General features: G+C 41.7%; 1 protein-coding gene across 1 annotated transcript; it reads right to left on the bottom strand.

The window, feature by feature from the left end:
• Window positions 1–1,820: 1,820 nt before the first annotated feature.
• Window positions 1,821–11,435, bottom strand: LOC145469575 (uncharacterized). Its single transcript, XM_081453327.1, has 6 exons — window positions 11,208–11,435; window positions 10,310–10,604; window positions 9,400–9,678; window positions 5,953–6,119; window positions 3,094–3,331; window positions 1,821–1,969 (listed from the first exon to the last, which is right to left on the bottom strand). The coding sequence occupies exons 1-6, from the start codon at window positions 11,310–11,312 to the stop codon at window positions 1,821–1,823; spliced, it is 1,233 nt and encodes a 410-aa protein (XP_081309453.1). The 5' UTR covers window positions 11,313–11,435.
• Between the last annotated feature and the right edge of the window lie 16,327 nt (window positions 11,436–27,762).

Genomic DNA, 27,762 nt, shown 5'->3' with positions numbered 1-27,762 from the left:
TAATGGGTCAAAATTTTTCCTCATTAGAATATGGTAACTGCCGACACTTAACCCATGCGCTAATGCCGATGCAATGTTTTATTCATGTAAAAGTCAATTTCGAGAAAAAAATTCCGATTCTTCCCATTGGGGAAATTTCCGCCTCGTGCTAGCCAAACATACGATAATGTTACAACACCTTATTATCCATTTTTCGCTCCACTATCTGTCAAGTGGTCGCTTACGGGAGGTTAAAAACAAAGGAAAATTTCAAAATGTTAGCTCTAAAAGTGGTCGCGGTCGCTTACGAGAGATGGTCTCTTACAAGAGGTTCCAAATATAGTGATTTAACTTGGGAACTTTTAGTATTTTGGAAAACTGGTCGCTTACAAGAGGTTCCAAATACAGTGATTTGACTTGGGAACTTTTGGTATTTTTGAAAACTGGTCGCTTACGAGAGGTGGTCGCAACCGGAGGTTCGACTGTACTGAGAAACACGATTTTTAACCAATCAGCACGCGTATTTTCTTAGAACTGCTTTATTAAACAAAATAACGCAAGCGAACTTCACTTCATTTACATCGTAGAGTTACTATGAACCAGTCTTGACGCATGAACTATCTACAGCAAAGGAGTCAGTTATATGATATAAACAATGGCGGGATTAAGTGATAAGCATAATAGCTCCTTATCACTTAACTCGAGCAAACAAGAGCAAAGCAACTTCACTTTTCATAACTGTGAATCTTTGTACCCGTTAAAAACTAAAAAACAATATAAAATCTCCGAAGAGCCAAACTTAATTTATACTACAAAGATCCCACGACAAAAAGCCAAACAGATCACGTGACACAACCGGCGTGACTTTTTCTCCAAACAGAGTCAAATATAGGTAAAAAATTTCACCTGATAGAATTGGAGGTATAGCCAGTCCGGAGGGACAGTGCTAACATGTGTTTCAAAATCAAACAAAATATTCTTTCCTATAATATGGCTGTCTACTCTCTCTCTACTTTTGACCATAGTTAACTATGCTTTTGAGGTACTTTCTTTTTAAATGACTCTCCAGGTTGGCATTGAAAAGGTAAAACTAAACGCGAGTAATCTCTCGGGGTCGGCAAGGTTGTAATTGTACTACTTAAGAAAAGGATATCGCAAAATGCTGATACTTCTATTCCCCCCCCCCCCCCCCCCAATTTCAGACGCAAAATATGCACATGTATGCTCTTTTCTAGTCGACCCGGGGAAACCATCATATAAAAAGAACGGGGATGCTTACCTCTTAGGCAAAGATAGCACTTCGAAAACGACAGATGATGATTTACTAAATGGTAATGTTTATATCTTTTTCAAACCTACAACGTTTGTCGTTCTAACAAACTTCCACTCGTGTTTTATTTAACAACTATTAGGTTATAGGCTGGAGATTTCTATTACGCATTGAAATTATATAAATCTACTAGTCGTTCAAGTATAAATTTACTAGTCTTGGCCTAAATCTTCTAATCGGACACTTTGAAAACCAAGGAAACGACCGCCATTTTGTTAACAACCGCACACGGCCAGATTACACGCTACAGTTGTACAAATCGGTGTACAACAGAATAGATAGCGAATAGGGTAGCCAATAAGAGAACTACTTTTACGATAGAATGCTAGTAGATTTATACTAAAACACGATTGATGTAATAAATGTAGCATGGTTGATGTGTATCAATACCTCAGTATTTGAAAAATATTCTAGCAACACTAGCAACGTGTGCGCGCCTTTCGGGCTCTCCAAATTCGTATAGCTCGAATGATCCAGAAGCAATCCTTATAAATAGTCCTAATTTCACAGACTATGACTTTTCGATAATAACGAATGCATTCCACAGCGTGAGTAGTATGTAATACTCTGGAGAACTCAACAGCTCTTCCTCTAAACGATAGAAATATTGGTTCAGAATATCCTTTTTCTGTTCAGTAGAATAAGGCTGGCCATCAAGGGCTGTCAAGAGAAAATAAAGTATGAGAATGTGATAATGACTTGTATCGAAGTCTTTCTATTAAGTGCGGGGAGGAAAAAGAAATATCGGCCTTAATCATGGCCAGCCGATTTTTATGTCGCTAGAGAAGAAAAAGAAATTAAGCTCGTCTCATCACAGTACCACCCAGGCGCAGCATTTCCTCCTGTTTAGTGTGTACGGAATTTCAACGTTTTGCAGTGTTTGAGGCCCCGTCCACATCACACCGGAGAAATTTGAAAACGCAACAATCTGCGGTCATTCTGGATTTGTGTTTGAGGAAAACTCGGTCAAGGAAACTCCGTTTTCCAGTTACGGATTCGTGTGGACGGTAGACCTAACCGAAGAAATAAAGATGCGTTTTCAAATTTCTCCGGCGCAATGTGGACGGTGTCGCATATTAATTGACGTGCTCTCAGACAGGATGCAAACAGCATACAGTTCTATTTCATGCATGGTTCAATTCCCAGCAACAATTTCTGTATTCTGATTAATTAAGTAAGAGCATGTCAATTAATCTCAAATCATTGCAAAATGGTGGAATTTAAAATGATTGACAGAGATCGCTCGGCCAAAATTAAGTTCGAACAGACAAAATGGCAGTCAATATTGATCAGTTAGCTCATAATCACGTTCGTAACTTTGGTAGTTCCCAGTCCTTGCAGGACACGGCCATATATGAAATATGGGCTACTGACGAAGCGTGAGGTCAATATGGCGGCTATGACCTGAAATAAGCTTAGTCAATAAAGGATTCATTGTATCGGTAGAAAGAACACAATTTTTTTGCGGGAAACAGCGGGTAATCCCGAGCGGCCAGTTCAGGCTGCTCCATCTTGCCCCTTCGGATAACCAATCACAGCACGGGATTTGATTCATCCTGCTCGCCCGTGGAGCTGGCCTTAACATAAAATGTGTTCAAAGCATGGCCAAAGCTTGCAAACTCATTACATAGATAACATGTAGACTTGTTTTGATTGAGCCAGACTATTATATATATTGGAAGATGTTTTCGTACATGTTTTCTTTGCACTGATTATTTGTAATTCAGGACGACTGTTTTTTAACGCCAAAATACTCCTCATATCTAATTTACCATTCGACTTACTTGATAAAAACATGGAATTACTCCAAGCGCGAGTTTGCTCAGTCATAAATCTCGCAGCTATTTTGGCGTCTCCAGTTTCTAGCAAAAGCTTCTTTTCTGGCAACGGGAACTCTTTTATTTCCACTGAAACAAGTGTCAAGCCAGCTTTTCGGACTGGAGAATCGTCTGACATGAATGGCTTTGTAAGTTCCTCCTGCGTTCTGAAATATTCCGGGAGCGTCATTTCCTTCAGTTCATACTGTGGAAGAAAAACAATTGTGGGATAAACGATCAAGAACCTGATATTGAATCGATTTTTTTTTCCTATGTATTAATAAGGGTAATAGGACTGAGTGGAGTCCAATTCGGTCTGTAATCATACGAGTGATTAACAAAATCGGACGACCGCGAAGCGGGAGTCCGATTTGTCAATCACGCGTATGATTACAGACTGAATTGGACGACGCGAAGCCCTGTTACCAATTAATCAAAACTATGACAAAAATCGAGAAACGAACAAACCATCGATTGAGCGCTGAACGATTAAACGTCGTTATCAATGCTGAAAAACACAGCAGTTTACTCAACAAAGTGCACCGCAACAGCGCGCGCAAAATGACGCGTACTGTCCAGTTACACAGGCATGACACGTACACTGTCCTATTACAATGTCTAATTACAAGCATGACGCGTGCAGTGTCCAATTAATGTTCAAATCGGGCTGCTGATAGCCAATCGCGTTCGAGAATTTTGTGATAGTTTTGATTAAGAAGTTAATCGTATCTATAACGATCGTAATTGGTTCTCCGCGCGCCTATTTGCCTCGTAATCGGCGCGTGATCACGTGGGTGTCCAATTACAGGTATCCAATTTGAATTGTTTGTAATTGACCACGTGATTCGCACGTCAATTACGCGCGTTTTATTGTCTTTCTTTCCAATGTTTCCTACAGTTTTCAAAACTTGTGAAACGCGCTACAGACGTTTTCGCTCAAAAGAAGTTCTCAAAAGATATTTTTAATTCCGAAATTTGTTATAGATACGATTAATTAGTAATTGGACCTCGTGTCGTACAATTCTGGGAGTATCGTGTTCGTAACTTCAAGTCGGCCTCGCGCTTCGTGCTCGTCCGATTTTGAAATTATTCGCGCGATTACTCCCTGAATTGTACTCCACTCGGTCCAATTACTATTACTTTTATTCACTAATTAATAATTGCAAATTATCATACCTTTCTCTCCCCTTCCTCTTCGTATATGTACAAAAAGAAAACCCGATTCTGTGTTTCCTTTATGCCCTGCTAAAAATATACTACGAATTTCCTATCGGGTGTGTTCTGCAGCGGTCGTTATCGTTCTACTTTCAAAAGTTCGATAATTTAAGGTTACTTCCCACCTTCAGAGGCCAAAAAAAATCGTTTTTTCTTTTATTGGACAAAATTTAAGTTCGTCATTTTATTTAGTGTTTCCAAAAGAAAAACATTAAAAATCTCAAAAAGCGGCCGAGTTATTTAGAAAAAGCGTATTTTCAAATAAAGTTAATAAACTAGGAAGGTGTCACAATCTTGTCAACGGGCGAGAACCCTGGGGAAATTTTCGCGGCAAACGCTCATCGCTCGTATTTCACGACATTTGCATATTTTTACTTACATCACGCACTTGACAAAAATTCCCCCGTGGAAGCTCTTTACGCTAACTCCTATGGAAAAATCAAAAGCAGAAAAAAGTCCTTGGGTAAAGAAAACGAAAAAAACCGGCGTAAAGAAGAAAGAAAAAGCTCCATATTGTCAAGGAAGGAAAAAAAACCTTGCCGAAAGCGACAAAGGCTCTTGGTTGGCCAAACACCTTCGACAATCTCGGCATCTGCTGAAGATCCGGAACGTTCGAATATCCTTGGATCAAGTAGCTTAAAAATCAAAGTCAACGTCAGTGCAGGCTGCGAACAAGATTTTTCGTCGGAATCTGGCGGAAGTGATGAAGAAAATGAAACCTACCCAAGGGAACTCATTTCAGCAGTCTTATTTTTCAGCGGTACATTTTCCGCCTTTAACCTTTTTGGCGCGGGTTTTGCCTTTGCCTTTGCTTTTGGCGTCTTTGCCCATATTACGTTGCCATCCTGAATTGAACTCCACTGAGCGAGATAAAAAAAAACATGTTGCAATGCGATGCTTTTCCCGGGAAATCTTGAGCTATTGTCATAGACACTAGGAGGTCCTGTTGTTCCATTGGTTTGCGGTTTTATCAGGCGTGATAATCTCCGGGCGTGGCGCGAGTTGTTTACGAACCTTAACAAGCAAAAATCTCGCATTTGATTTTTGGAGGAAAACATCCACTTTGAGCGAATTTATAGGGTATGCAGATTTGACGGATTTTCCTGAAATTTCGCCAGAATATTCCAGAGATAATGACAAACCAAAGTGTGTCGGGAAATTTTGATATCTAACACATTTTTCCCATGGCGTCCATTTACGCAACACGTCTCGCAACACTTTAGAAGTGGATATCTAGACAACCAATCAGAATATCAAAAAAGCCCGCCACACTTCTACTGATTGATGCCTTGTGAATAAGACTCTGCAGCCATTTTGCTCGTACTGCGGAATCCGATAACCGATAAATTCAATAGAAGAAGCCTGGGTCGTTTCACGCCTTACCGCCTCCTAACACTTCCTAAAAGAAAACATTGCTGAAATTGTATTTTTTTCGTAAAGTACATTTATTAAGCTTTCTTATGATATATAGTTTGTTGAGGTTTTATTGAAACTGGCGCGCGTGCGATTTTTTTGCCGAAGGGCACCCGTGAAGGTGGGAGGTAACCTTAAAAGAGGAACATTCAAACTGGATGTGATTTATAAGGTTGTGTTGTAAATACTTCATATTACCTTTGTGATGATGTTGTCTTTTGCCATGCCCTCCCAAACCTTATACATCGCACTGTAGAGTGGAGAAAACGAGGGCGTATTCCTCACAAAATTGGTCCTTTTTTCGATGTTGGTGCTGTTGTTGTAATCTACTTCACTCACGGGAGCAATCAGAGCCAGTCTTCCTCCTTTGATATTAAAATAATCGGGAACAAGTGAAACAATCTTTGATAGTGAGAAGTGCAATGTAGAGCTCTGACGCGATAGTCACAACACAGGTCTGCTTGGGCTTTTCCCCTCGCAGAATATGAACGGACAGAACTTGATAAGGTATAATAATAATCTTAGAGGTATGTATGTTTCATATGTGCATTTTCAGTTCGTTCAAGGTCCAAAACTAACTTACAATTGTCGTTTGTCAAGACAGCTTTGAATTTTACTGTGGCGTTTTGTTTTTCGTTCATTTCAGTTAAATTCAATAATACGATGAATTAGCAAACACAATAATTTGCAATTTATAAAAGAAGACTACATTTCTTGAACCGAACCAAAGGATACACAGTCACAGAAGCGTTCTTTGCAATAAAAAGGGAGAAGTCACGTTTCCCGAACTATAACTGCTATAGAGCGTATGCACATGACGTCATGGCAGCCATATTGGTGTTCCAAAACAATGAAACGGCGGCCATGTTGGTGTACCAAACCAATTCTGTGGGAGTTCAACTCTTTTCTTATGTTAACACTTTCTTTTGTTCCAATAAATTTGCATTGTTGCTGGACACGTGCGTGTATACGCTCTATCCCTGGTAAAGTCACACGACATATAAAATACGGCGAAGCCCTGTAGATGCTACAACGCATGCGTCTTACATGTGTTCTGCCACAAGGAAAGCACTCAACGTTCGTGTGCGATCCCATATAAAATGTATCTTCCACGTTATATAAAGTCGACTCTAACATTAACTAATAATCCGCGCATGCGTTTAGAGAAAATTGCCTTTGTTCTTAAGAGACTAGTACCACAAGGAGTGCAAAGGTTTTCCGCAAAATTATATATAACTTTGTAATATTGTAAAAGAGGTATTTTACAATAACTGTCTAATTTCTCGCGCGCTGATTGGCTCATTTTTATCGTCAATTAGAGTGTAGACGGATGAAATTTCAATTTATGCAACATTTATGCAAGCTTGTAAGTTCAACTTTCAGCTGTCAAACTGTCAACTTTTTAACCAATGAGATTTTATGGACTTTTCTAAGTAGCCAATCAAAAAGCGAGAAAAGCTATTTGACAATGTTCGCGTCATTTTGAATAACATTCACTTATCTTTGTTTACGGCAAGTTTACCGCGTCTTTTCCCCTCATTTATTCCCGGCATTTGACCATTTTGGGGTCTTGTTATTGTGAAAAAACAAATTGACGTCAGTTTTTTTATGCGTCTGTCCTCCTATTGATGGCAAATTTCGTCATAACATTGTCAAAGTTTACTGCGGAACCACGAGCCACAGCCACTTTGGCAATGTCATGACGCAATTTATCATCAATAAGAGGACAGACGCATAAAAAACTGACCTCAATTTGTTAAACGTTAGCAGGAGCCTTAATCGGGGACGGAGACCGTAAGCGCGCGCCATTTCTAGTATTGGGGTTGTTCCCATGATATGGGACAATTTTTCTATTTTTAGAACAAATTGCGCCAACCCGCGCGGCACACGCGCGTACATGCTGCGAGGATTTTTGCGGATGTAGCGCGGGGAGATGGAGTCCGAAATTCCCGAAATGTTTGAAGCTTTTGGCCCACAACTCAATACGTTCATGTCTGTTGGAATTTTACCTCAGTATTTTCGTCGTAAGCTGCTTCAGTTTGAGTGAAGTAAGACAGTGTCGAATTTAGTTATGTGCCGCTTTATGATATCACTGACCAAGTTTCGTTCCGCTGCTTCTTTTACAAGAGCTCCACATTACTCCACTCTAAGTTTCACACATGTTGATGATTAACAGCTTTTCCAAAAACCAGCAAAAAACTAGTTGGATATATTTGGATATAGCAGCGTTTCAGGACTCCAAAGTTTCCCTCCTCTTGCCACACGCTTACGAGGATTTGGCCAGAGTCTATCTCGACCGAACAGTGAAAAAAAAATAATTGCAAGTTTGAGTTTCGCCTGAATTGTAAGCAACGCTTGATGTTTTATCAAGGCCCAATAAGTCACAATAAAGTTTATGTCTGTAGATGCTGCTCAGTTTTGTTTGTGTAAAAATCCAATACGTCTGTTGTCGATGAATAAGAGCGCCCGCCGATGCGTGTTTTGTACAGTCAGTAAAACATGACAAATTGGACTTCCCCACTTTCGTGTGAAAACGTACATCGAACTCATATAATACCTCTAGTTTTAAAATATGTTTTTGAAATCCTGGGTTAGCGTTAACAACCCGGCATTCTTTACAACAGGGTAACCTGACATGAGCCCGAGATCCAATCGTAAACTAGCTTTTGGTCAGCGGTCAACTGCAAAAAAACGCGTATCCTCGATGAACTCTAAACTTGAGCCCTCGATATGGTCACGTGATATTGGTCAGCGGAAAACTTGTTTGACAGGTGTCGATTGACCATAACATGGATGTCCAATAATCAAAGAAGGACGCTATAAACCTAGGGCGCATGTCTCTGTCATCCTATCAGCTGGAGTATGGCCCCTATCTTGGGCGACTCCGTCGTCGTCGTGCGTACGCGCCCACGAGCAGTACCGCTAGCCATGATAACCATGAAAAAATCAATTCATGGGTTTCATTTCTTTCCTATATGGGTATGGGGCTCTGCTTGGCGGCTCTTCAGGCCGAGAGAGCTCCGCTAAAAATATCGAAGGTGAGCCAACGGAGGCAAACGATCTCAGTCATATTTTGTAGAAATGGGTCTGTTGCGTAAATAATTCCAAATGCTGCCAACGTTTTCACAAAACTTAACCATTCAAGAGGCATTTGAAACCGCCGCGCAGATAAACGAAGAGCTGAAAAAGAACGGAATTCGATGATGCATTTTGCAAACAATTCACTGAACTTCTAACCGATAGACTTTCTTCATTTTTTCGCTTAACGTAGGAAATCGGTAGAGAAAATGATCCATCAAAAGAAAAATAGGGGTCACCGAACGTCCAAGATCGTTAAATATAGGCAAAGCTATAGCCATGGCCCGCTGCCCTATCATTGCTCATTTTATTACTTAGCGCGCGCTCGATGAATGAGGTGGCATGTGAATTTGCGTACGCAGTAAGGATGCGCACAAAAAAATACTCGAACGTCCTTAATTAATTGATAACGAAAGGCAGACACCCAAATTATCCCAGTAGTGCACTCTGCACTAAACAGAGTGGCGATAAGTAAGTTCAGTAACCTCATTCATTTATAAGAGCCTTGCTACCATTGGCAAATGTTATCCCTCACTGCAAGTTTTTTTCACAGTGTTGTTGTCTTACCTTTCGATAGTTCTCTTGCTCTCATCAACAGAAACCGTTCCCAGTCCTTCTCGGCTTGTTTACCGAACTCGTTTCTCTCATCCGGGACTTCGGATAAACAATGCAGGACTGCTTTTGTTAAGTTGCAAGGCTTTTGGCTCAGCCACTGAGCCGCAAAGCAGCAAAATCCGAAGTTAACAAACCCACTGGGAAAACACTGATCGTAGAAGTTGGTTCCCGTTGCAGACACATAAACATCTGGAAAATCGGTGAGGTAGCTGGTTGGAGCTGGAAGTAAACCTACAAACAAAGCAGATCATTGAACTGCGTTTGAAAGTTACGGAGTTTTTGTTTTGTTTTGTCTTGTTTTTTTTTTAGTTTTTCTTTCCATTAGCTTCTATTTGCTCTACTTTCCCTCTATTCGATAGCATTGCCAAATGTTCTAATGGAGTACTTATTTAGCGCTCACTATGTGGTTTGTGTTGCATGTGTATTGGTGTGTGTGCGTGTATGTATGTATGTATGTATGTATGTATGTATGTATGTATGTATGTATGTATGTATGTATGTATGTATGTATGTATGTCCCGACCTGAAACTTGTATTAATATATCTTTACACCTGACTGCCTGCCCTTTTTAACTCTCAACTTAACTTTAACTCTATTAACATGAAATATCTGTAAAAATATATCTGTGAGAACGTTAACAAAGGAAAATAAAGCTCGTTGTTGTCAGGTCGTTGTTCTTCGTAAAGACAAATTACTGGTAGTTTTCCTCTCTGAATGAAGAATTGAAAATGTAGAACAAGAATCAAAGCCACTTCATTCCATATCTTGGTCGCAGTAAAGCTCGTAAAGCGCTGGCACCGTCCAGCTGAATGGTTATAATTCCTATCCCTTACTTATTCGATTTTATAGCCTTGCCCTTACCTTGTAGAAAATAAAAGAGCGACTTGAAATCATTGTCCGGTTTGTCTTCGTAATTAATGTGCACCTCTAACTCATTCCCATACAAGTTCCTCAGCTCCTTTACGCATGCGTACATCAGTGGCATGGAGGTGCCTCCATCTGCACAACCATACTCAGCAATGGTAAATGTATCACCGACCTTCACAGGAATGGACTTGACAGACTCGATGGCTTGAGGACAAATAAATTTTATGCTTTCCTCGGAAATAGAGAATTTCGACGTGAAGTAGCCAGCTCCCGAACCGATGTACTCTGTCTGTGTGAACGAATATATATGAACAAGAGAGTTAGACAGCGTCCTCATTACGCCGGAGAAATTTGAAAACACAGCTTGAAACTGTCACGAAAACGGAGCTTTTCGAAAACGCTCTTCAAACCGGAAGAATTTGAAAATGTCGCCTTTTAATGGAGAATTTTATTTTTGAGTGGTAAAAACAATATTTCACGAACGAACAAAACTTTGAGTTTTTAACGAAACACTTGCGGTATTTCCTGTACCAACACAACCTTATTGTTATTTAAATCACGGTGGCAGCAAAATATGAATTAACCCTTGAACTGAACAAAGAGTTCCTTTTCAAAGAAACTTTGTCACCGCATCATATCGCGAAATAAATTGGTGCAAAGTATGATTTGTCGTGATCTTTATCTACGTGGCTCACGGCAAAATAGTATTGCGGTGGTGAAGACTTCGTCCCTCGCTTTTATGCATGCGAATTTGACGATCGTGCTTGAACGAAGCCACAAGCTGACACAGACATTTTATGCCGATTAGCATGCCTAATATGCGTGTCGGGAATGAAGTTACATCATGCAAAATGATAGAATAGGAAAGAAAGATAGTAAGAGAAGTGAGCACCTGTACCGCGGCCTTTGGCGGGTAAAATTTGTTCGTAGACTTATTTGCCGTTGTTGATGTTGGATCCAGTCCCACCCCATATACTACCGCTTGGACGCTTGCCATGCTAGCAATCGTTGTTCGTTGATTCACAGCTGATTCTATAAAGTAAGAACGCCAATATACACTGTGATCCTGATGTCTGAACAAGGGAGAGTATACGGTGTATCTATTGGCTATGTGCCTGAGTCAGAACACTGATCACGTCTTTGGTTCGTTCAAACGCAGAAATAATTCGACACGTTTAATTCCGACACCGAACACGACTGCGAGTTCGAGATTTTATTTACTGAGCAGCACGCATGCGTCATAAACGTAAAACTGTCATAGCAATACAACAATGCAATACAATACAATACAAGTTTATTATGTCATACGCTTAGCTATTCAAGGCTGCAAATTTTGTTGATATGAATGCCGCTATGCACTGTAATCCTGATGTCTGAACTAGCCAAAGTATACGGTTTATCTGTTAACTGTGTGCGTGAGTCAGAACAGTCATTGATGCCTGGTTTGCCCAACTGCACAAATGTGTCTGACATTATAATACAACTTCACGCAGCGAGTCGTTTAGTTGTTACAAACAGTCGGACCACCTCGTATTCAACGGGGGCTCGAAGAATAACTGCTTGGTATATTTTCCTTTATCCTATTTTCCTGCTTTAGTTTCACCCGCTTGCTTTTTAGATCGTCCTTCTGACCAAGAACCTGGAATGGCGAGTTCAGACATCAACATTCCGGAATTGATTTATGGGGGGTGGTGCCTGATTATTCCTTGCATGTTTGGCTTAAATATTCAGTAACTCATTAATTCCAATTTCAAAAATTATCACTTCTCCTACTCGACGTCCCGGGATATCTGTTCTAAATATCGGATATCCCATTAATGTTCCCCCAAAATGTCCTGTATCCCGTTAATTTGTTCACCGAAATATCCCCGAAAACCCCTGAAACCTCGCAGTTGAGCATCTACTTCGTAGACAAGACTCAAGATCATAGACAACAACAAACAGATTTATTACATAAAGCAGTTTGCACTTACAATATCTTGAACAGAGACTTTATTCCTCATCCTAGATCCGGCACATATTTTTATACGAGGGGGACGAATACCGAAACCGCACGTATATAGGGGCCACAATATGAAAGTTGACGTCAGCAAGACTTGTGATATATTCTGATAACATTGTACGTTAATATTAAACATACCATCATAACGCTAACGGTATATTGTACTACACTATTATACTCTGTTTACTACTAACCAAATGCCAAGTATGTGGGTCATGTACTTGAACGAGTACTGATATCTCCCTTGACTTTGAAAAACTCTGTCACTGATCCTGTACATCTTGCATTGGGTGACTGATTACCTTGGACGACCCTGTGCTAGTTGTGGAACGCGGAATAAATGTTACTTCTGGAATTGTGACCTTCTTGTCTCGTAAAAAGACTTCACGTTCAGTGGAGAAGACGATTGTTTACCTTACAACGAAACTTGTTCTTTTTTCTGAAATTCTCCCCTTCCTTTCCTTCTCCATAGAAGATTGCCTCGCAATTAATTACTACGTCCTCTTCGTTTTCAGTTGCGACCTCGGCGACCTCGACGACTTCAGTTGCCATTGTCGCGCATTGAATAATCAAAGCAACGAGAACACGAGGCTGTACGGCTGTACGAGCTAACATCCCAACCTCGTTCCCAGGGTCTCTCATCTTACCGCTCCCTGGAACGAGCGAAGAGAGACCCTGGTTGGGTCTGGTCACGTGCCGCTTTGACAATCGAGAACATCAGGGAGGGGTCCTCTGTAATCAGCAGTTTGTCGCGTTGAGCTTTGTCGCGGGCTGCGACCGCCACATTACCCGCGGCGTTTATCAATACTTAGCTTTCAGGCTGAAATTTCGAATAATATCTGTTCCAACGTTTACCTAAAGGTTAAGCAAGTCTGTCTCGAGGCAATTTAGAGGTCGTGATTTTCAGTGTTGCCGTCTTACCCACTGGATTTATGGAAAGTCAGTCATATTTCAACTGTGGACGTCGAGCAGCGCAATTTCATCCGGTAGTAATTGTTTTTTCTCCTTTGAATGCACTCAATCAAATTGATGCCAAAAACATAAAAACGTCTCTAGGAAAACGTATAGCTTTCCCAAAGTAAAGCTACGGCAGTTTCTGAAGAAAAGCTGGACGAAGATAAATATGATATTCGTGCAACGCACTGTGCTTGCAAACAGTTCTAATCAAATAGCCGGGCCCGGCGTCACCTGCGGTGTCACAATATAGAATGCAAGTAAGCGATATGTTCACGGAATATTTTAATCTTTGTACCTGGAGAGCCAATACTTAGTGCCTTAAAACATATCTTGCAATAGAAACGAACCTAAACAAAGTATAAGCACGGCATGGCAAATTGCAGAAGTGTCAAACCCTGAGAAGCGATGTGCAGTTAAGAGCGGAAACCATGCAGACCTACGACGTCTAAAAATATGCTGTAACATAATCAAGCGACTCCGCTCTACTTATAATTTCCATTTCTTCTAATAACACGGCATAAAAAGTGCCCCTCAGAAACATGCTTGAAGCAAAGAAAGGTCGAGAAATCGAAAATTAAATGAAAATGTGCACAATTCTCTCAAACCGTTGGCGTCACGTACACTAATTTATTAACGACACCATAAAAATTATATTTTTCATTTTCTAGCCTCCTTTTGGTCGAAGATAAATCTATTTTATCAGCAACAACGGCGAAATGCATACCGCGACGAGTTCGTTGTATCCTTCGCGCTCTGCAAAGTTTGGGGCGCCGACGGCGCGGTGAAACTTCAATAAATCTTTTCACCCTTTTGCTCCTTTCGAAGTGACTTTGGCTTTCAGTGATCAATTTAAAGGCCCTGAATTCTCTAAAATTATTTAATCGCCGGTAACAAGACCTATACTTTATTCTGAGGTAAAGATGAGTCAAACATCTTCCATACACAGCCTCGGCCGCGGTGTGCAATTCTCCATTCACCTTCTTGAGGAGCTTTTACAATATGTAACGTCCTTCACTGAACCATACAACCTTCAGCGACTTGGATTTCCGCTATCAGATGAGGGATAAGTTTTCCTTGGCGTTCGCAGAATATTAGCGCCGGACATTGCCGCAGAACATCATGCGATCATATCGTTCTTGGTTTACTTTGGTGACAACACATCCCGCACTCCTGTGGGCTAAGTATAGACATAATTCCTACTAGGCCGCCCATCCCTTCAATAATTTAATTGTCCTCTCCCAGATCAGATTCTGGGAGACACGTGACCAGACCCAACCAGGGTCTCTCTTCGTTCGCTCCAGGGGGCGGTAAGATGAGAGACCCTGGGAAAGAGGTTGCTAACATCCGGCATGGAATTTCAAGAAATCGACGCATCATTGGCCAAAACGACCAAAGCGGTTAATCACATTAAGTATTAACTGGGAAAGGCCGTAATTGCAAACCACAGAGTTAAATTGTAAGCTGATATAATGAATCCTGATGCGTTGTAAAACAAAATACTTGGCTCGCGCTTGCAAAACAACCGGATGCCGACCGCCTGCCGACCGTTCTAAAGAGTGTTATCACCGCAGACATTTTTTTTCACCGAAAACCGCGACTTAAAGGCTGTAATAACCGCAAACCGTTTAGTGTTTTGAAACCGCAATACCGCGAGTTAAAACGAAAATTACCGCAAAACCGCATCACCGCAAACCCTTACGCCCCCCTCTTATACACTTGTAGTCACACCGTTTACATTGCTTTTGAATACTCCTTGAAAATAATGAGCTCATTAGATACGCTCATTTATATATTAAACCGTACCCAAATTCACAATTACTCTAAAGCCGTGTATATCAGTTTTTTGATTTGTCAATAACTAAAAATGTGCTCCAAAAACTGGCCAAATAATCCTCTGGGGAACGCAGTACCTCGGATTCCAAATGTTCAAAAAAGCTCGTTCACAAATGTCTCCTATCTCCTGGCTGGAACGCTTGCCATTGAGAGCTGTCAAGAGAAGAAAATATAAATGAAAGGAGTCGCGATCATGATCGGACATTCACGTACTGCCCACTTGTGACGCGAACCTCCCTAGGGGAAACTCACATATGAAAAGACCGGGGAAGCTCGTCGGAAAATTTAAATTAAGCCCTTATAAGAGACCTAGACCTCTACGGGCGTGGCTCGAGCTTTAGATGCCATTTAAAGCGGAAGTGACAGCAGCTTTTATTATTTCTTCGAGTGGACCCTTAAAATTACTTTGACGGCTAAAATAGTGGTGTTTCGTCATGAACACCCTAAGTGAGAGCAGAATCCTTGATTCATACCCCTAAGCGAGACGACGAACCGTCCCCGACCTTTTTATGTTTGAGTAACCACCCGGGCTGCATATCCGTGTGCACGTTTCTTTTGGCTTTGTTTCGCGGATTCGGTTGTAAACTGGGCTCATGTCATGAACAACTAACGCTGATTCCCTTGAATAATCTGACTTTTTCTGTCAGGATTTATCTGTCACAGTTCTCAATTCTTTTCAGCCGTCCCTTATGAGAGCGCCTGCGTTTATTTAGTTGCTAGCCTACGATCTTTACTTTCCTGCAAAAGGTGACGATAAACGTCGAAGCATCTCGTCCCCAGTTTCAACGCTTCCTTTTTAATTTTTTTCACCGAGGGAAACTTACTACATTGTCCGCCAGAAAGTTTTCTTTAATTAACCCTTAATCTAAAACGTCCTGTTGGAGGTGCGGTGGCCTCATAGTTAGTGCGCTTGACTTCGGATCGAGTGGTCCGGACTCGAGCCCTGGCCGGGGACATCGTGTTGTGTTCTTCAATGAGCAAGACTCTCACTGTGCCTCTCTCTACCCAGGTGTATAAGTGGGTACTGACAAATTTAATGCTGGGAGTAACCCTGTGATGGATAGCATCCCATCTAGGGGGGAGTAGAAATACTCCTAGTCGCTTCATGCTACAGAAACCGGGATGAGCTCCAGCCCTATGGGCCACTTGGCTGGTCTGTAGACATTAATACTATCCACCCTCCCCTCCCCTCCCCCCTAAAAAAAAAAAAAAAGAAACATTCTCTGATAGTTTTTTGGCTAACTTGGAAATGTGCTGTTTGACACTGAGAATTGCCTATTGCTAGTTTTCAGTGTCATGCAATTCAAAATAGATCAAAATAAAAATCAAAACCGGTCAATAGATAAAGTCCAGAATCTGGGAAATGAAAGAAGGTAAATATGCAAAGACTCTCGCCAAAACTCTGGTCACAGCAATTTTTCTTAATTTCTGCGAGCAAAACTTCAAAACTACTGGAAGGTGTTGTTCACCTAAAAATCAAATGTGAACCGTGAAGTGATAAACGAGGAGCGATATTTGGGATAAACACCGGCTCCTGATAATTCAAATCTCCTAAAATATCCGCAATCGCTGTATTTAATTCATTTCAAATACCCCTAGAAACAGCGCTATTTCCTAAACAAATGCAGTCTAGTTGTAATAACTCTTTATAAAATAATTGAGATACCACGCGCGCTCTGATTGGTCAAAAACTTATTGTTTATTGTACAGTGCTTAACATATGGTTCCCGATATTGCAGCACTATACACGTGAAAATTAAGCTCGGTCCTCACTAGAGACGCAAGCATAAACATAAAATAAGCTTATTCGCCAGTGGGGACGGCCGCGACAAAAGCATAAGCAGAATATTAAAACCTTGCGTTCTTCTTATGTTTATGTTTATGCCTATGACGTTATTGTGTCCAGTGAGGACATGTTGGCATAAGCATAAGCATACAGAGCATAAGCCTAAGCGAAAGACTATGAGCCAACCAGCGAGCACTTTAAGCTTATATCAATGCTGAGCATAAGCATAAGCAAAAGAAGAGAGCTTATGCTCATGCTTATGCTTATGCTTATGTTTATGCTTGCGTGGGTTTACCGCACTAGTAACTGGTCCATATAGAAAGAGCAGTCGGCAACCGAGATTAATTAACTCTTAGCTTTTTTCTCACGATATCGTATTACGGAATAAGTTGGTGTATAAAGTTATGTATGATTGGTCATGCTCTTTGCTTATCAGTCGCTTACGGCAAAATAGTATTGTAATGACTAACAATTCGTCCCTCGTTTCTATACACGCTAATTTTGAGATGGTACGCAATCCAAGGAAGCCGCCTGGTGACACAGGCAAGTTTTGCTCATACCGACTAGCGTGCCTAGTATGCGTGTCGGGAATAACCACATCATGCAAAATGATAGAGGCTGTGTTTTCACTAGGACAATTTTGGCTAGATAAAGTCGGAAAAGTCCAGAAATACTTTGAAAACAGTTCGTCCTGAGTTTAGCGAGTTAAAAATGCACGCTATTTTCACCAGAAAATACGCGATTATCTCGCCTGTATGACCGGAAATTCACGCCAAGTTATACTACCTCGCGAGATGGTATAACTTGTCCTGGTAAATGCCGCAGCCAATCACATTGTGCGTAGTGATAGACGCCTGCCAAAGAATCAGGCAATAGTATTTACCAGACGCTCCTATCACGGTTCAGTTTGCGAAACGGAACGTTTAAAATGGCAAACGAGTTCAACAGTCCTTCTCATTTATTTCGGTTTACCATTCCTACGGTCCCGTTAGATTTTCCTGTTCCTCGGCCAGGACCGTACCTATGACACGGCGTCGCCGTGCAGAACGAGTTCCTGCATTACAACATTTCGTCGCATCTTCCTCATTTCTGGGGACATTAACCGCATTCTCTGGAAAAAATGCCTTCTCGATCTCCTTCGTATAAAAATAGCTAGAATCAAAACAAGAGAAGTCAGCCATTTTTGAAAGTTGCGCGCTTTTGTAATTTGAATCTTCTGAGTCAGCGGGTTAAATTCTGGGTTAAATTTCCAGTGGAAACAGATGTCACATTTAACTAGCAAATGTTGGTCTGTAAACAAACACCCGGAAAGAATGTTCAGCTAGTTAATCGGCCTAGTGAAAACGCAACCAGAATAGTATAGAGCGATATTAAAAGAGATAAGAACCTTTACTGTGGGCTTCGATGGGCTGACATTGTTTGAAAACGTGGCCGTTGTTGATTTTGGATCCAGTCCCACCACATCCACTGCCGCTTGGACACTTGCCATGCTTTAATCGTTGTTTGTTGTTCTGATTCGACAGCTGATTCTTGTAGCAAGGGAAGAACGCCGATATACACTGTGATCGTGTTGCCTGAACTAGCGAGAGTTTACGGTGTATCTACTAACTGTGTGCCTGAGTCAGAACAGTGATCAGGTCCTGCAGAGATGCCTGGTTCGCTCAACCGCGGAAATAATGTGTCTGACTGTAATACAACTTGGTACGCGTCGAGTCGTTCAGCCTACGGACAGCTAGCCTCCTACACAAATGCTTCGGAAGATTGCGCGACGAGAGAGCGTCTGGCGTGTAGCAGTCTAACCAGTCGGACGTCATTAAACTCCTCCCAGGGTGCTTACTAAGGTGGCTCAAAACAGTTTCCCGCGCTTAGATTTTGATGGACCACTGTAACCACTCTTTATAACTGGATGCTACCGAATCATGGTGTCAAAAAACTGCCCAATCATTGGTGAACACTTTGTTATAATTTTCTTGACACAATAGGTTATCATAGCAGCAGTATGATCTGCTAAAAACACCCTCTCATTATAGCTCTAGGGGCTTATAATTTACTATAAACGGCGCGGTGAATTTTTTATATTATCAAATTTTGATAAGCATGATAAGACGCAACTTTTGGCGAAGTTTTTAAAAAAATCTGTACATGGGGTTCAGAGCCACCTTAAAGTTTTGAAAATTTAAGGTGGCTCTGAACCGCACTCGCTGTATTTAATTTATCTTAAATACGCCCAGAAACCGTGCTATATGCTAAGCAAACGCAGCCTATTTTTAATTACCGTTTATAAAATAACTGAGATACTACGCGCGCTCTGATTGGTCAAAAGCATTTTTTAATATATCTTAACACACGGTTCCTGATATGGCAGCACGACGAGAGAATTAGAGAATTCCGAGAACTAGCACTATTGACGGTTCGTGATTTACAAGCTTGTCTTGTGTTCTCCCCACATCCCATGTGGGTTCATGACGGGACGCACGGGGCTTCTACTGTAAGTACCGCAGAGAAATGGTAGGAAATTTTCCTAGCATTCCTTACATGCTCTCACCAGGGTTCTTCGTCTTGCGGTCAGGGAAGGCGTCATGATCTGTTTTGGTGACATGTCGATGATATTAAATAAAAAATAAACCAGAAAGGGCCGATGGAATATGAGACAAGTTTTAAAATGAAGTCACGATAATAATAGTGCTTTAAAAGTAAATAGTGCGTTTGAGTCATTCCCGATGCTTTCAAATGATGGCGGACTCCACCGACGCCAATAATCTGGAACAAAACAGTAAGGTCATTATCTATCGAATCACGTCTAAACACACGTGAAGAAAGACTTGGGCAGGAAAAAACGTGAGCAGACAAAACCGGGGAATACCGATAAATCAAGTAATCCCGCAATGATGAACGAATTACACAACATGAACCTTCCTTTGCTTCTCCCCCTGAACCAAGTTCAGATCTACGAACTGAACTTAAAGATACCAAAATGCCTACGAATGGATGTTGAGCGCGGCGAGCAGACGTAAATGTCTTGTTAACCCAATGAAAGCAATCACAATAAACTCCGAGCTTTCATCGAGATGCTTCTCCGGGCATAAAGGAGCGTTTGATTAATTAATCTTAAACCGGTCTTAGGAATAATGAAAACCCAGATGATCTCTGAGTATGTCGTTGGCAGTGGGAGCCACGTGCAGTATTATCATGCTCGGCAATTGAAGTTATTGTGTAGAAAATATTGCACAATCACACATCTAAGATAGATTGTCAGTGCTTTAGGTGACCATGCACGGCTACCAATGGCTTGGCCAATCGCTTGACCAATGGCTCGTACACGCAATGAATCGTTAAAGTCCGTAAGTAACGACCTCCGAAAGAAGTGAGCCCACCCCCCATCCCCTGAAAAAAGAGGAACTAAGGTTCAAAAGTATAATTATTTCTCCAATCAAAAACCTGAATAACGTACGCTAAACTGATGACGATTCAACTAGGGAAGGTATAGCTTATTCCAGGAGGCGTCATGAAGCGCCCTGGTAAAACAAACCCCGCAAAATTTTCATCAAGTAAAAAGAAGGTACTCGCAGGACTTTTTCTTCAAATTGAAATTACTAAAATTGACAACTTTGCATCATTTTTAACAGGAACGAATAAAAAGAACGTTTAATCACATTGAAATTAAAAACTCCACCAAAGCAGTTAAATATTTATAAAGCAGACTAACGTAACAGTTCATCATGAACAGTAAAATTTAAGGTATCTTACATCACGGTCTACATATAAACTGCCCACCGATGTGCCAGCAACATAAATTTGAACTGGAACGAAGAATTCCTTAACGATCTATAAGAACTCAGTGTTTTAACGAATTACATCCACAGCCTTAGAGGAATACAGCCCTGTTCTCATAGAATTAAAAAAAAAAAAGAAAAACACCGGTAGATATACTCACAGTACAAGTCATTTGCGTCCCCTCATGGGGTGAGACATTCTCATCCATATCAACTTTCTTTTCTCTCGTAAGTTCTCGCGCGTTTAGAGATGCGCCACACTCGCGTTTTACGTGCGAGCATCCAAACCAATGCTTACCTAACTTTTTAAAGAGGCTACTTTTAGCCCTCCCCCAAATCTACACACACGTATTTCACTTCTGGAAGACTATCGATTTGCACAGTGTATGGGTTGGAGATTCTTGCCCATATCAACTTTCTTTTCTCTGGTAAGCTCTCGCGCGTTTAGAGATACGCTACACTCCCGTTTTAGGTGAGGGGATCCAAACCAACGCTTAGCTAACTTTTTAAAGAGGCTACTTTTAGCCCTCCCCCAAATCTACACACGTGTATTTTACTTGTGGAAGTCTGTCGATTTGGACAGTGCTTAGGTGAGAGATTCTCGCCCCCTATCAACTTTCTTTTCTCTCGTAGGCTCTCGCTCGTTTAGAGATGCGCCACACTTGCGTTTTACGTGCGAGGATCCCAACCAATGCTTACCTAACTTTTTAAAGATGCTACTTTTAGCCCTCCCCCAAATCTACACACAAGTATTTCACTTGTGGAAGTCTTTCGATTTGGACAGTGCTTTGGTGAGAGATTCTCGCCCATATCAACTTTCTTTTCTCTAGTAAGTTTTCGCGCGGTTAGAGATGCGCCACACTCGCGTTTTTCGTGTGGGGATCTCAAAGTATGCTTACGGGGCTCTTTAAAAATGCTAGTTTTGGCCCTCCACAAAATCTACACAAACGCATTTCACTTGTGGAAGTCTATCGATTTGGACAATGCTTAGGTTGGAGATTCCCGCCCATATCAACTTTCTTTTCTCTCGTAAGTTTTCGCGCGTTTAGAGATGCGCCACACTCGCGATCTAGGTACGGGGATCTTAACCCATGCTTACTTAACTTTTTAAAGATGCTACTTTTAGCCCTCCGCCAAATCCACACACGTGTATTTCACTTGTGGAAGTCTGTCGCTTTGGACAATGCTTGGGTTAAAGATTCTCGCCCATTTATATCTTTTTTCACTCGCGTGTTTTCGCGCGGTTGGCGATGCGGCACACTCGCGTTTTTTTGTGTGGGGAGCCCAAACTATGCTTACGGGGCTCTTTAAAAATGCTAGTTTTGTTCCTCCCCCAAATCTACACAAGTGTATTTCACTTGTGGAAGTCTATCGATTTGGACAGTGCTTGGGTTAGATATTCTTTCTTATGTCAATTTTCTTTTCTCCCGCGTGTTCTCGCACGTTAAGCGAGGCGGCACACTCGAGTTTTAGATGTGGGGATCCCAAACTTTGCCTACCTCGCTTTTTAAAGATGCTAGTCTTAGCCCTCTTCCAAATCTCCAACGTGTATTTCACTTGTGGAAGTTTATCGATTTGAACAGTGCTTAGGTGGATATTTTTAACGATGTCAATTTACTTTTCCTTTGTCTTTTCTCGCGCGTTTAGCTATGTGGCACACTCGAACTTTTGGTGTCGGGATCTTAAACTATGCTCACCGGACTTTTTAAAGATGCTAGTTTTGGCCCTCTCTTGAATTTACACATGTGTATTTTTTACTTGTGGGAGTCTTTCGATTTGGACAGTGCTTGTGTAAAAGATTCTCGACCATATCGAATTTCTTTTCTCTCGTAAGTTCTCGCGCGTTTAGAGATGCGCCACACTCGCGTTCTCGGTGTAGGGATCTCAAAGTATGCTTACGGGGCTCTTTAAAAATGCTAGTTTTGGCCCTCCACAAAATCTACACAAACGTATTTCAGTTGTGGAAGTCTATCGATTTGGACAATGCTTAGGTTGGAGATTCTCTCCCATATCAATTTTCTTTTCTCTCGTAAGTTCTCGCGCGTTTAGAGATGCGCCACACGCGCTTTTTAGGTGCAGGGATCCCAACCATTGCTTACCTAACTTTTTAAAGATGCAACTTTTAGACCTCCCCCAAATCTACACATGTGTATTTAACTTGTGGAAGTCTATCGATTTGGACAGTGTGTTGGTGAGAGATTCTCGCCCATATCAACTTTCTTTTCACTCGTCAGTTCTCGCGCGTTTAGAGATGCGCCACCGTCGCGATTTAGGTGCGGGAATCCCAACCAATGGTCACCTAACTTTTTAAAGATGCTACTTTTAGCCCTCCCCCAAATCTACACACGTGTATTTAACTTGTGGAAGTCTATCGATTTGGACAATGCTTGGGTTGGAGATTCTCGCCCATATCAACTTCGTTTTCTCTCGTAAGTTCTCGCGCGTTTAGAGATGCGCCCCACTCGCGTTTTTGGTGTCGGGATCTCAAACTATGCTTACTGGACCTTTTAAAGATGCTACCATTTAGCCCTTTCTCAAATCTACACACGTGTATTTCACTTTTGGTAGGCTTTCGCTTTGAACAATGCTTGGGTTGGAGATTCTCGCCCATTTATTTCTTTCTTCACTCGCGTGTTTTCGCGCGTTTAGAGATGCGCCACACTCGCGATTTCGGTGTCGGCATCTCAAACTATGCTTACTGAACGTTTTGAAGATGCTAGATTTGGCCCTTTCTCAAATCTACATACGCGTATGGAAGTCTATCGATTTGGACAGTGTATGGGTTGGAGATTCTCGCCCATATTAACTTTCTTTTGTCTCGTGAGCTCTCGCGCGTATAGAGATGTGCCACACTCGCGTTTTAGGTGTGGGGATCCCTACCAATGGTTACTTAACTCTTAAAGATGCTACTTTTGTCCCTCCCTTAAATCTACACATATATATTTCACTTGTGGAAGTCTATTGATTTGGACAATGTTTGGGTAAGAGATTCTCGCTTATATTAACTTTCTCTTCGTTACTAAGTTCTCGCGCGTTTAGAGATGCGTCCCACTCGCGGTTTTGATGTCGGGATCTTAAAATATGTTTACTGGACTTCATAAAGATGCTAGATTTGGCCCTTTCTCAAATCTACACACGTGCATTTCACTTGTGGAAATCTGTCGCTTTGGACAATGCCTGGGTTAGAGATTCTCGGCCATTTATATCCTTTTTTCACTCGCGTGTTTGCTCGAATTAGTTTAGAGTCCCTGGGACTCGGAAATATCGCCCAAGTTCCTGGAAATCGACCTAAAGTTGGTCAAAATCACGTTGCGCGTAGCCCGGTCTCAGCGAATTTCTAGTCACTAAGTGGCTATATTTCGGGCAGACTGCTAATAACCAAGCGTTCAAACATTTTTTCTGTCCATTTCACTGAAAACCAAAGTCTTCTCAAATTAGTTTAGAGTCCTGGGACTCGGAAACATCACCCAAATTCCTGGAAATCGACCCAAAGTTGGTCAAAATCACGTTGCGCGTAGCCCGGTCTCGGCGACTTTCTAGTCACTAAGTGGCTATATTTCGGCCAGACTACTCATAATCAGGAGTTCAAAAATATTTCCTCTCTCCATTTCACTAAAAACCAAAGTCTTCTCCAATTAGTTTACAGTCCCTGGGACTCGGAAATATCGCCCAAAATCCTGGAAATCGACCCAAAGTTGGATACAATCACGCCAAAGTCGCCCGCTCTCGGCGACTTTGAGCACTGTCCAAATCGAAAGATTTCCACAAGTGAAATACACGTGTGTAGATTTGGGAGAGGGCTAAAAGTAGCATCTTTAAAAAGTTAGGTAACCATTGGTGGGGATCCCCGCACCTAAAACGTGAAAATGGCGCATCTCTAAACGCGCGAAACCTTACGAGATCGAGAAAAGAAAGTTGATTTGGGCGAGAATCTCAAACCTAAGCACTGTCAAAATCGATAGACTTCCACAAGTGTAATACCTTTCTGTAGATTTGGTGGAGGGTCAAACCTAGCGTTTTTGAAGAGCCCGTAAGCATACTTTGGGATCCGCGGGTAGGCCGCATCTCTAAACGCGCGAGAACTTAGTAACGAAGAAAAAGTTAATATAGGCGAGAATCTCTTACCCAAACATTGTCCAAATCAATAGACTTCCACAAGTGAAATATACGTGTGTAGCTTTAAGAGAGGGCCAAATCTAGCATCTTCACAAAGTCAAGTGAGCATAGTTTGAGATGCCGACACCGAAATCGCGAGTGTGGCGCATCTCTAAACGCGCAAAAACATGCAAGAGAAAAAAATATATAAATGGGCGAAAGTCTCCAACCCAAGCATTGTCCAAAGCGACAGACTACCACAAGTGAAATACACGTGTGTAGATTTAAGAAAGGGCCAAATCCAGCTTCTCTAAAAAGTCCAGTAAGAATAGTTTGAAATCCTGACATCAAAACCGCGAGTATGGCGCACCTCTAAACGCGCGAGAACTTACAAGAGGAAAGAAAGTTAATAGCGGCGAGAATCTCTTACCCAAGCATTGTCCAAATCGCTGGACTTCCATAAGTAAAATACACATGTGTAGATCTGGGGAAGGACTAAAAGTAACATATTTTAAAAGTTAGGTAACCATTGGTTGGGATCCCTGCACCTGAAACGCGAGTGTGGCGCATCTCTAAACGCGCGAGAGCTTACGAGAGAAAAGAAAGTTGATATGGGCGAGAATCTCCAACCCAAACACTGTCCAAATCGATAGTCTTCCACAAGTGAAATACACGACGGTAGATTTGAGAAAGTGCCAAATCTAGCATCTTCAAAAAGTCCAGTAAGCATAGTTTGAGATGCCGACACCGAAATCGCGGGTGTGGAGCATCTCTAAACGCGCGAGCACTTACGAGAGAAAAGAAAGTTGATAGGGGAAAGAATCTCTCACTCAAGCACTATCCAAATCGCTAGACTTTCATAAGTGCAATACACATATATAACTTTTGGAGAGGGCTAAAAGTAGCATCTTTAAAACGTTAGAAAAGCATTGATTGGGATCCCAGTACCTGAAACGCGAGTGTGGCGCATCTCTAAACGCGCGAGAACTCACGAGAGAAAAGAAAGTTGATATGGGCGGGAATCTCCAACCCAAACACTGTCCAAATTGATAGACTTGCACAAGTGAAATACACGTGTGTAGATTTGAGAAAGGGCTTAATCTAGCATCTTAAAAAGTTAGGTGAGCATTGGTCGGGATTCGCGCACGTAAAACGCGAGTGTGGCGTCTCTCTAAACGCGCGAGAACTTACAAGAGGAAAGAAAGTTAATAGCGGCGAGAATCTCTTACCCAAGCACTGTCCAAATTGCTAGACTTCCATAAGTGAAATACACATGTGTAGATTTGGGGAAGGACTAAAAGTAACATATTTTAAAAGTTAAAGTAACCATTGGTTGGGATCCCTGCACCTAAAACGCGAGTGTGGGGCATCTCTAAACGCGCGAGAGCTTACGAGAGAAAAGGAAGTTAATAGGGGGCAAGAATCTCTAACCCACACTCTGTCCAAATTGATAGACTTCCACAAGTGAAATACACGTGTGTAGATTTGAGAAAGGGCCAAATCTAGCATCGTCAAAAAGTCCAGTAAGCATAGTTTGAAATGCCGACACCGAAATCGCGAGTGTGGCGCATCTTTAAACGCGCGAAAACACGCGAGTGAGGGAAAATATCGATGGGTGAGATGCTCTAACCCAAGCATTGTCCAAAGCGACAGACTACCACAAGGAAATACACTTGTGTAGATTTGAGAAAGGGCTTAATCTACCATCTTTAGAAACTCCAGTAAGCATAGTTTGAGATCCCGACACCAAAACCGCGAGTGGGGCGCATCTCTAAACGCGCGAGAACTTACTACAGAAAAGAAAGTTGATATGGGCGAGAATCTCTCACCCAAGCACTGTCCAAATTGAAAGACTTCCACAAATGAAATACACGTGTGTAGATTTGGGGGAGGGCTAAAAGTAGCTTAGCTCTTTAAAAGGTTAGGTAAGCATTGGTTGGGATTCCCGCACCTAAAACGCGAGTGTGGCGCATCTCTAAACGCGCGAGAGCTTACGAGAGAAAAGAAAGTTGATATGGGCGAGAATCGCCAACCCAAACACTGTGCAAATCGACAGTTTTCCACAAATGAAATACATGTATGTAGATTTGAGGGAGGACTAAAAGTAGCATCTTTAAAAAGTTAGGTAAGCATTGGTTGGGACCCCTGCACCTAAAACACGAGTGTGACGCATCTCTAAACGCGCGAGAACTTACGAGAGAAAAGAAAGTTGATATGGACGAGAATCTCTCACCCCTGATCGCACCAGTAAACCCATAGAAAGAGCGTTCTGCAACTAATATTTATTAACTCTTAAACTGAACAAGGAGTTGCCTTTTCTAAGGAAGCTTTCTCACCATATCTTATTGCGGAATAAGTTGGTGCAAGTTGTGATTTGTTTTGTTCTTTACCTATTTGGCTTACGGAAGAATAGTACTCTAGTGGTGAAGAATTCGTCCCTCGTTTTTATTCACGCGAATTTTGAGATGGTACATAATCCAAAGAAGCCGCCTGCTGACACAGGGAAGTTCTGCCCATACCGACAAGCGTGCCTAGTATGCGTGTCGGGAATAACCACATCATGCAAGCAAAATGGCAAAATTTGAATTCGGACTTACATGGTGAATAAATAAATAGAGCTATATTAAAAGGGATAAGAACCTGTACTGTGGGCTTTGATGGACTGACGTTGTTTGAAAACGTCGCCGTTATCGATGTTGGATCCAGTCCCACTACGTGCACATGGCATCTAGGTTATTTTATAATCATTGTGAAGGTGAATTAATCAACATGACACGAGCGTGGGACAAAGAAACTCTCTTGATCCTAGCAGTATGCAGGACACCTATCATATATGAACTCAGTTAAATGACCTTGCTCTCCATGAGTTCTCGTAGCTCAGTGGAAAGAGCGCCCGCCCGGTGCTCGGGAGGTCATGGGTTCGATTCCTGTCGGGGACTCAGAATTTTTCTTTGTCCCACGCTCGTGTCGTGTTGATTAATTCACCTTCACATTTTCATTA

The sequence above is a fragment of the Orbicella franksi genome, chromosome 15 (genome assembly GCF_964199315.1).
Source record: "Orbicella franksi chromosome 15, jaOrbFran1.1, whole genome shotgun sequence".
NCBI lineage: Eukaryota > Metazoa > Cnidaria > Anthozoa > Scleractinia > Merulinidae > Orbicella > Orbicella franksi.
Note: the sequence above shows the minus strand (reverse complement) of the source record. Positions and strands in the feature narration are given on the sequence as shown.